Below are 10,783 nucleotides of genomic sequence, written 5' to 3'. Positions count from 1 at the left end.
AGATCTCAATGGAAAAGTGCATGTCCCTGTGTGCTCCTAATACCAACCATCTAAAATCTCTTTGCCTATAGCGCCATCCTGTGGTGAGTATGAATATGACACAAAGCACACCAGTGCACGTCATACAGTTCACATAACTACAACTCATGGCAAGCAAATCCTAACTCCTTCAAAAGTCATGTCAACTCCAGATAAAAGAAACAAATAAAACAAAACAGCAACAACCAAGCGGTGTGTTCCAGTATCACATTATTTTATTAGCCGGTACAGAAGATTAACTGTGTTGTAAGGCTCTGTTTTTACTAAGTTTACACACTTGAGACCAAACAGAACAGCAGCTTACGATACACACCGACCGAGAGGTCAGTGATGTCTACAAACCAAGAAGATACTTGTTTTTTTTTTAATTCAGAAAAAAATGATAGTGTCTCAACACATTAAACTGATAACACTTCATGTAATTTACAGAGCGTACTATACATCCTCTCTTTAGTGCCAGAAACAGTTACTGTGAGACTTCAGACAATAGTAAAATTAAAGGCTGGTATCACCTTCGACCCGAGGAAACCTCTTTGATACGAAAACAGTACAGGATCAGTAACTGGGATGACAATGTCTAACGTGTGTGATATTTACTATAGTTGAAGCATGCGAGTTAATACCATACTATTGTCTGCAGAAAAGGATGTTGACGAGGATACACAAGCTAGAAGCGCAGAGGTGTGTGTGCTGCACAGCTGGGCGTTGTTCGGATTGTTCTCAGATATGGTTTCTGATTCTGCTCATGGACTCCACTCATTCCCAACCGTTTACATATCAACACCAATCTCACCTTTGAACATAACCCACTGATGCATTTAATATGAGAAAATGTAATCTTAAATGTGGAGATAGGCTGGGAGAAAACACTGTATGTAACATTGTGAAATATTCTTTCTCATGTTCCAGCAACAGCAAATGTGGTAATTGAATGACCTGTACATATCAGGTTTGGTTTCCTGTAAGTGCTTTTTACTGATAGATGGTACATTGTCTCAGCTGAGGAGGGTAATAATGCAGTGAGATTCAGCATATTGTCATGTTTGCCACTGCATTTAGGAACACTGAAATAAAGTCAACATCACAAAGCCAACTTATGCATCAGTTGGTCTGCAGTTAAACACGTCTTCACGTAGTTTTATAAAGTGGGCAGCACAGGGGGCCATCATTCATTCACTGGATCTTTTACAATGTATTTAATGATGCAACTTAAAGCAAAATCTAAACTCTCTGAAAACAGTTGTATGCCAAGAATATCTCTAATCATTCTCACATCAATAAGCAGAATCAGAAATCATTTTAAAATTAAATAAATCCCGCAGTTGAGAGAAATTACCGGTAGTTCAAAGAACCCAACGCTAGGACTCAGGGACTGTCTGAAAGTAGCTGGAGTACTCATGATCAGGGAGCGAGGGGTCCCAGCCTCAGCTCCACGTGGTGGGTGAGCCAGATGGGCTCAGCAGTGTTGTCGCCTCCCTCCTCGCTCTGCCTGACGGGAGCCGCGAGGTTGCGGAAATCATGTTTGATCTTAACTGAAACAGTGACGTCTGCATCCTCTTCTTTCTGAGGGATCACCTTGATGAAGAAACCAATCTTGTTGGACTTCCGGAAGGCAACAACACTGGAGGGAGGACAGAAATCAGGTAAGGAGTTCCTGCACACTCACCACTGATTTTATGTGTGTGTGTGTGTGTGTGTGTGTGTGTGTGTGTGTGTGTGTGTGTGTGTGTGTGTGTGTGTGTGTACTTACTCTGGGTCATCCTGGAAGTCCTGAGGTTCAGCCAGTTCATCATATTCAGCAGCAGCATCTTTTCCTGCCAAGACTAGTTCCTTGCTGGGTACTATAACCTGAGCACAAATATGGTTTGAACATTTAGTGGTTTTCCAGACTTTGTGAGGAGGGGGATTTTTCTGATTATTACTATCAGCCGATTTTCATTCAAATATGTGACTGGTAGCACCTCGTCACCAATCACCTATGGTTATGGCTGTGTGCGGTATTAAATATACCAATGTGCAAAAAAACATGTCGGCCTTTTGAACAATGTGTGGGATTGATACAAAATACAACATCTGCAAAGACTGCAAAAAAAATACTGTTATCAGACAATCTCACTTACAGGTAATCAATATTGGTATCTGTGGTAGGTAAAGAAAGAAAAAACCTTGATTGGGGCATCCCTAAAACTTACAGACCGTTGAAATGAAATGCATAATACATGTGTAGTGGGTGCGTGAACCCAGCCGTGGGTACAGCAGGTCGATGAAGTCAACCGTGCGTGGCTTGATGCAGTTCACTTTGCCCTCCAGGTGTTTGAATATCAGGTCAAGCAGAATGACAGGACTGCACATTTTGGTTGGCCATAACGTGAATGGAAATGGGTCATGAAGATGCTCTGTTTTGGCCAGGAGCATTTCCTTGCCCAGCCTGGCCCATGACTTCATCACTAAAGAGGCCAAGACAAACAGCCCGTAGTCACTGAGGTCCTCGCAGCAGCTGCTGGCAACACAGCGTACATTTTTTTCCACAGGAACATGGCACTCTGTGCGTGTGACAGCTGACAGATGGAGGTTAAAAAACCCAACTGTTATGCATATGAGATGATGTGAAGACTAATTATTCCTTAAATAACTGATGGAGCTGACCACCCTGTACTCTCTGAAGCTCACTGGTTGGACTGTTGCAATACTGTTCAATATGACAGGTTAATATTTGGTAACAGGCAGGTTGTGAGCAACTGCCACAATCTGTAATTGTGCCAATTTGTGCCATGTTACTGAAGAGGAAAGAAATGATGCTCTCTCCAGTAGTTCTGGCTCCATTCATTGACATCTGGCCATCCTGTGGGGCAGATGTACTCCCACCTGTGCTGTCAGACCTGCAGTCATGACAGGTGACTGAAACTAGAGACAAGTACCTTGGCAGTGCTGTTGATGTCATCGGGATCTTCCTCCTCACAAGCGGCCAGTGTGACGTGGGTGATGTTCTCCACTGGGTTGGTCAGAGTCAACAGCACTTGGCTCTCCTAAGTAGAGTAGAAAAGACAAGTTGAACCCTTTCAACTCTGGCTGAATTCACTTAAAAGGTTATGGCAGTGCTTAAAGCAACACTCGGCTCTTCCTTTGACCGCTGACAAAAGGCAGCCTTTCTACCTCTGCAAACGCCTGGGGACCAGAGGATTCTTGGAGGGAGGAATGGGTAGCAGCGTTTTGTCCTGATCAGGGATGTTTTAACAAACAGCTTCTTAAGAAGGTTAAATGCTTCCCAGCCTGTGCTGCAGTACATCAGTCTCTTGGCATCACACTTGCTCATAACATGTATTAATAGATGCAATCTCTCACATCCAATCCACATCTCAGTCTTAGATTAAAGCTACACACCCTCACCTACATGCACTGCACAACTGGTCTCAAAAATTTGTGTATAAGCACTTTTATAATCTTGTTCTTTGAATAATTTTGATATTGTGAACTGCTTGTGTATTCTTTTAGTGTTGTTTTGTATAGGTACATTGTGTTTAAATGGTCCTTTATACAGCAGTTCACACAGGCATAGGCTCATACCTACTTCATTTTACAGTATGACAGTAAAAATTGAGACAGTATGACAGTATGTCACAGACTCAGTGAGGTTAATGGTTAAGATTATTAATATAATGAGTAAAACATGTAAAAGAAATGTCCCCTATAGCAGAGCACACACTGACCTTCATGTACCGGAGATTGGGAATGGACATAATTCTCACTTCAGGGATATAACTCCTGTGGACGTAGGCAGAGGGCCAATCAATACACTGTAACACTCAAAACATATTCACAGCACTCAGCAAGTACATTCACACCACATTCATCAAAAGCTCAAATAAAAACAGCTTTGTCTTTACTTTAACAAAAAACTCAAGTCAATGTAGAATGGGGCAAATTCATCATAGCAGAGGAAAAGAAAAACAGATAAATTATTAAGTACATGTACAGTGGAAACTCACATTTACAGGAAAAAGAAATTAACTCTTGACCTTTGAATGTAGGCTATATGCAGTGAGGCAATTTTTGCTAGTGCTGGTTGAAAAGCATTTCTTTCAAATATTGCCAGGCATGTGATGGTTTATTTATCAAAATAAATTAGAGTTCAAGTAAAAACCATTTATAATTACTAAATGTCTTTAATATTAAAATATATGTGAACATTTTCCTGAGCACATGCTAATCTAATTAAACTACATCAGCCTTGAGGCAGGATTTAGACTTTTAATTAAATGAAAAAAAGTGTTCAATAACATAATGGAAGCACACAATGTAGACGTGATGACCAATACTCACACAGCCACCAGCTGAATTTTAAACTTGATTGAAGTCGGATTAAACTCTGGCTTGCTCAAGTTGTGCTCACATTTCTGAAAGAGTAAATTAAAAACATTATTATCTAAATGTGATCTACATAAAAGCAAAAACCTTTGACTGATGCAGAGGAGTAAAACCCTGAAGTGTTACTGACCCTGCAGCGGAGCGAGCGCTTCATCAGAAGGTGTTTGTGTCTCGGGTGGAGTTGAGACGCCCCCGCTGGCTGGAAGTCAGGCTGCAGAAGCCGCTGGCGCAGTGTGGTCACTGCAGGGGCAGGGATACAACTTAACCTCAATTAGAGCGACATAAGTTAGAATTACTGTGTAACAAGCTCTGAACAGAGAACTTACCCTCTGGTAAACTGATGGGCCTGGTGTAACAATCTTCAGGAAGGGGCTCCACTTCATCAAGAGCCTGTGCAGGTTCAATAGTGATCTCTTTCTGGTCCTCGCCCTCTTTAAGGCTAGTGGACAGATACACAAATAGTGCTGTCAACAGTGGTATGTCTTATATAGATGGTATTAAATGTAAACTGAATGCTGACCACACTGCAATGCTGTGAGACTCACATTTTCAAAACTAAGATCACAATTATATCCCAATTCATGGTACAGGTTGTTTTAGGCTTAGGGGTTATAACACATTGACTCACTCTCATTCATTTAACATATATCTTATAGTACATTATGACTCAGCATTTTCAGAAGAGAGATTTGAAACATATCTGAGGTAGGAAATCCACTTCTTTTTTGGTCAAATAAACATTAAAGTTAAATGGTTTTGCAGCTGTGAAGAGTCTCTGACCTCTGAGATTTTAGACCTGACCACTCAACATCAACCTCTGTTGATACTGTATTGTTTTCATGGTGTTTTTGCCAGATTTACACTCACCTCCTGGATTTGACAACGAACACCATGCCAATTATCAATTTTCATATGTTGAGGATACCTGAATGCATTCCAGTATAGATTTAAAAATGATCCCTGCTATCAACCATATTACTAAAAGGTGGTGATGAAAACTCTGAGGGAAAAAAAAGGGTGATGAACTGTTCACTATGATGGATTACCCATATATTCCAAGCCAAGTTTCAAGGCTCTGCAAATTGATTTTCCTGACACTCTGAAATTAATGAAACAATGGGTGCTGGAAGGTTAGAAGTCAATTTATCTCAGTCACCGATAATATATACACATACACAATGTGTAGTTAATGAGTTGAAACACGCAAACCCGGGGGAGTTATCCTTTAAATTTAAGTTTTACCCAGGAAAAAAAAGGTTGTGTGTATGGCGTTTAAGCACTAGTGATTCCCATTATAAGACAAAATAGCACTCACGAAAGGCCTGCCAGGCTTGATATGGGAGCTCCAGGTCTCTGCCTCTGCAGTCTGGTTCCAAGGCCATATTTTTCCTGAGTGAATTTGAGGGAGGAAACTGATCAGACATCAAAATTATGGAGGACTAAAACCATTTATGAAATGACCTAATCTGTAGCTACAGCTATTTGTCTACATGACTACGTTTAACACAAAGTCTTGACCTTAAAGGATAACTTCTACACACAAAAATGGAAAGAAACAATACAGACATAACAAAAACAACAATATATACTGTATCATCTGTCTTGTGGTAACAGACGGTAACAGGAGCCTTTCTGCCCAGGACAGTGAGAAAGAATCAACTATGTGAGACTGAGGGTTTAGGCCTTAATGAGTATGACAAATATTTTGGTCTGGTTACACAATCTTGTATTTCTTTTCTCCCTCTAACTAACATGAAGGCTCCCATTGTGTGGTTATTGGTCTCATTTACCCAAAGAAACATTCATGTGATCTGTGGGGTCACTTGGTAACATATTCGACAGGACATTAAATAAAGAGATGACAGTGTAACTGTAAAGACGAGACTACCCAAGTTGTGAAAAGTACAACTCACCACCACATGAATAGTGTGTTGCTGGGGGGTAAAAACCAAAATATCAGAGTGCATAAGCAAAGAAAAAAAGAGAGAATTAAGAAACAGGTGGAACCAAAGCAATTTAGCAAACATTAGTGGCATTTGGTGACATGCAACAGCAACAGAATTGCATAGCTTATGGAAAACAACAGCAGGGATCACAGCTTAGGTGTTTAAATTGTATTGAGATATAAGGGAAACCAGTTTGCATTACTGAATCTTAATAATTGTGAAAGCAGAATGCAATAAGGTGAAAACGTGCCAACAAGCTTAAGAACCATGTCCACACCAGGGTGTTTTGACTATTTTTTTGTTTATAACAGGGAAATAAGTATTGAACGCATCAACATTTTTCTCAGAAAATATATTTGTAATAGAGCTATTGATATGAAATTTTCACCAGATGTCAGCAACAACCCAAGTCATGAAAGTAAGTGAAATGACACAGGGAATAAGTATTTAACACATGAAGAGGTGCAAAAAGGTATGGAAAGCCAAAAAAGCAACTGGAGTCTGTCAGTATTTAGAAAGTAATCCTGTCCCCTATCAGTGCAAAGTAATATCAGCTAGTTTAGTCCAGTTGACGCCTAAACGTTTCTCATCACCAAGGTATCACACAAGAGGAATCTAAGCTTCTCTCATTCAGAAACTTATGTTGCAGAACATACTGATGGCATCAGTTACAGAGGTGTCTGAACGCACCGTTTTATCCCTTAGTGCCGTTATCCGGAACTAAAAAGAACAAAATTTTAGCATAAACTGGCCACGAACAGGTGCTCCTCACAAGACTTCTGACAGAGTCAAAAGAAAACTAAGAACAGTTGTCCAAGAGCCAAGGAGCCCTGACAGAGAGCTGTAGAGACTTGCAATTAGCAGGTACAGTTATAAAAAAACAAAACAATGAGTAATGCATTTAACCGCCATGGCCTCTATGCATGCTCACCATGCAGGTCTATTGACACGTTCAATACTTATTTTCCCTACTGTATATACACAAGTAACTTAAAAATGTCCATTTGTTTAATAAACGAACAGCGTGTTCACATTAATCTACCAAAGTAAAGACATGGTGTGAAAATTGCACTTCAACCAAAATTACCGCAGCTGATACTGTTTTAGTTACAGGTGTGCTAATTATATCCTTAATGGTTCACACATACTCAATGGTGGAGAACCCTCAGTTAGGAACATATCTGAATCAAATTTATCTTGAAAGATTGTTGATCTGTGCTTTCCAAAAGTACAGACACCTTTTATAACAAATAACAGACAGACAACAGCTGTTAAGGGTTAGGAAGAAGATATGGATGTTTGAATTGGAGCAGAGTACCGAAAATGCCAGAGGCATGCACTGTCGTCTCCTGGCCAACTTCTTCCTGTCTCTCTCTTGCCTCTCTCTGTGGGCCAGTTGCTGGTAATACTCAATCAGCTTGTTGATCTGTGGGGGACAAAAATTCAATTCATAAACTGGCAATCAATTATTAAAGCATTTTCTATAAGATAAGAAACATGACAAGTTGGGCAAGGGTAAACCAATAAAGTAACACAATAATCCAAGAGGACATTACTGCAAAGCAATTTGTTTGCAGATTATAATTTAACTTCTGCAATATGGAAAACTGAACCATGTTATTCAGCTATAATCACAAAATCATTGAAAGACTTGGTACAATTATAGGCATTTGGAGTAATTTGTTTTAACAACCACTTGGAAAAGTTGCAAAAAACGAAATGGGACTTGTTTGTGCCACATTTGTGTCCTAAGCAGCCACTTTGTTTGCACAGTTTACTTTTGCTATCTGTGGGTTGCTTATTCTGAGACACATCTATTCAGAAAGAAGCAATGCATGATCAGGAAACATGTGAGCAACTCGAGAGATGACCAGAGGGGAAAACCTACCCGCTGAGTATGAGGGGTCTCTGGTTCCTGCCATCCTCCACTGGCTGTAGTTAAAGTACAACAGACCAAAACATTAGACTTGAGACAGTCATAGTGAAAGAGTAGCTCCTTACAACAAAACTTTAACATAATAAAGCATTTTAACACTGATGCCTAAGTTAATAATTCAGACCACATCAGTATGTTAACAAAATATGAGCACGCACCAACTGATTTGTCAGCCATGCCCACATCCCTGGAGGTCCAGCGACAGAAGCCACAGGCCAAATAATAGGCCTTCTTCATGGCCGTCTTGGTAGGATCATCGGGCAGAGGAGATGGGATGTTGGTGGCCCGCGTGGACAGTGTGTGCATGCAACATGGGCAGTCGAAACAGTTTGCACACCTACAGAGGAGCACAAAGAAAGCCAGGGATGAAAGGAGGATATCATTGACATAAACAAGATGCCACTTGATAAATACAAAGTGACCAAGACGGGTCCTGAACAGGTAACCAGCCTTCTCAATGTATTAGCACAAAAGTCTCACCTGTTCTTTTTAAGTTTAGCCTCTGCAGACGGCATGTTCTCCAGACAGCTTGGACAATAGTGGGAGTCCACCTGTTCACCAGAGACAGGGGTGCGAGAAAGAAGTCAGCCAAACTCTGCATCCTCATCTTAAACTTCATTTTTGACTGGCTTCAAAATTGTTAAATTGTCAAAGAGCTTTTATTACTACAACATAGTACAACAAAACAAGATTGACTTTTACCTTGTTGCCATTTATTAAAAACAGTGAGGGAGGGGGACTGAATATATATTTCCCCACTGTGTTTCATACAAAGCGTTACATGACAAGGAAAAACTTCAGACTATTAATGTGAAGTTGCTATTGAATAAATATCTGTATCACTCTGGGTGTGGTGTCCATAACTGTGAGCCACGTTAACAGGCGGTTATTGACGATGAAGACATTAGCTGGGGTGGACCAAAGTAAAAACATAATGTTGTACTTCACGGATAAACCGCTCAGAGTCTTTATATGTGAACTAACCAGGTTGTTTTACGCTAAACTCGAAAGATTGCAAGTGCTAACTAGCGTTAGCCTGTTCTGTGGATAACGCTAACCCCCAACGGAAGTTAGATCGTCGCAGCCAATGAGATGAGCGGACCGCCGTGATTGACAGGCAGCCTATCCAATAGAACGCACAAGAAACTTCCGCTAATCCCGCCTACCTGTCAAAGCTACCAGCTAGCCGGCTAACAACAATGTAGCCGCTGGCCGACTAGATGAAGCTAGCAGCTAGCTCGTCAACACCGGAGCGCAGTAAAGGAAAACGTTAACGTACCTCGTGAGACACACATTCCAGAGACCGCAGCTCGCTACAGTAGCGACAGAAATAGAGCTGAGATATAGGTGCTCGGATCTTTTTCTCTCCACGGACCAGATAGACAACTCTATCCGGCTGCAGAAGGGACGCCATCTCTGAGCCGTACAGCTGAGTCGGGAGGCCAGCAGCAGCACTGACTGTCTGCCGCTGTTTATGTCACCGCTGGTCGCTATGGCCGCCCGGTGCTCCCTGTCGGCCCCCTGTGGTCAACACCAGAACTGCATGGTGACAGTGAGGCTGTCGGTCTGAACCTGAACTAGTGAAAGAAAAACAGCGACAGAAAGACATCAAGGGCAGGGATGATGACCATACATTTTGATTGATAGCAGCAGTAGGCTATGTCAGCGACGTTTCATGAAGCACCTTTACCACAGCTTATGGCAAAGTAGATCCACTCTCCTGTGATGTTTTGTAAAGAAGTGGAGAGGGGACTTGAGTTGAAGCAAACAACTTTTTAAAGTAATTAAATTTCAATATGTGGTCATAATTTAGGCTGTCAATGAATGTAATAAAAAAGATCATTACATTTGCACATAGGTCTTCCTGCAATATGATTAAACTTTTTTTTTTTTAGCATTGTACAAAAACTGTGAATGTTTTCCATCAAAATGTTACCTTGTTAAAAAAAGAAAAAGAAAATGCAAATACTGCCCATTGCAAAACTCAAGATGTTTCCTAAATTCAAATAAATAAAGACATATATTTACAGTTACACTTGGATCTAAGGTTACTTCTAAATAGATACTCATATTTTATGAAATTTATAATACCCTGAAAATCTAGAGTTCCAGGGCTTGTGACTACAAGTGTCTGAAAATTCATATTTTAAACTGAACACAAGTATTAGCTATTACAACAATAAAAGTACTGATTTCCATTTCTGCAGGCTGCAGTGATGCATGTGAACCAGTTTGTGTAACCCAGAGGTTACTACCAGTCAGCTCACCACATGACTTGCATTAGAAGTGAAGTGATATAAAAGTAGCTTCAAATTGAGCTCATAAACAGACACTGTGTTTCTGAAGAAAGTACAGTAACTATATGCATATGCTGCCACTGTGAAACACATCGACAAAATCCAGATGCTTTAATTTAGATTCACTGGCTTCCACAGCCTAACAACACACCCCCTTTTCATTTTTATATTACCTAGGCTATAGCAGAAAAAATGAACCT

The 10,783-nt window shown here is 40.6% G+C and overlaps 1 protein-coding gene across 2 annotated transcripts; it reads right to left on the bottom strand.

The window, feature by feature from the left end:
- Positions 1-236: 236 nt before the first annotated feature.
- Positions 237-9,722, bottom strand: dctn4 (dynactin 4). 2 transcript variants are annotated; one of them, XM_085790196.1, is made up of 14 exons: positions 9,566-9,722; positions 8,767-8,837; positions 8,445-8,623; positions 8,239-8,282; positions 7,669-7,776; positions 6,318-6,338; positions 5,720-5,793; positions 4,731-4,843; positions 4,535-4,644; positions 4,360-4,433; positions 3,747-3,801; positions 2,958-3,065; positions 1,790-1,887; positions 237-1,660 (listed from the first exon to the last, which is right to left on the bottom strand). In XM_085790196.1, the coding sequence occupies exons 1-14, from the start codon at positions 9,698-9,700 to the stop codon at positions 1,441-1,443; spliced, it is 1,410 nt and encodes a 469-aa protein (XP_085646322.1). In that variant the 5' UTR covers positions 9,701-9,722; the 3' UTR covers positions 237-1,440. The 2 variants fall into 2 exon arrangements, with proteins under 2 accessions (XP_085646322.1, XP_085646323.1); XM_085790197.1 differs by lacking the exon at positions 6,318-6,338.
- Positions 9,723-10,783: the final 1,061 nt, after the last annotated feature.

The sequence above is a fragment of the Trachurus japonicus genome, chromosome 10 (genome assembly GCF_045865225.1).
Source record: "Trachurus japonicus isolate A0001 chromosome 10, Traja_1.0".
Classification (NCBI taxonomy): Eukaryota; Metazoa; Chordata; class Actinopteri; order Carangiformes; family Carangidae; genus Trachurus; species Trachurus japonicus.
The sequence above is the reverse complement of the archived record's forward strand: the minus strand, read 5'-3'. Positions and strand labels throughout refer to the sequence as shown.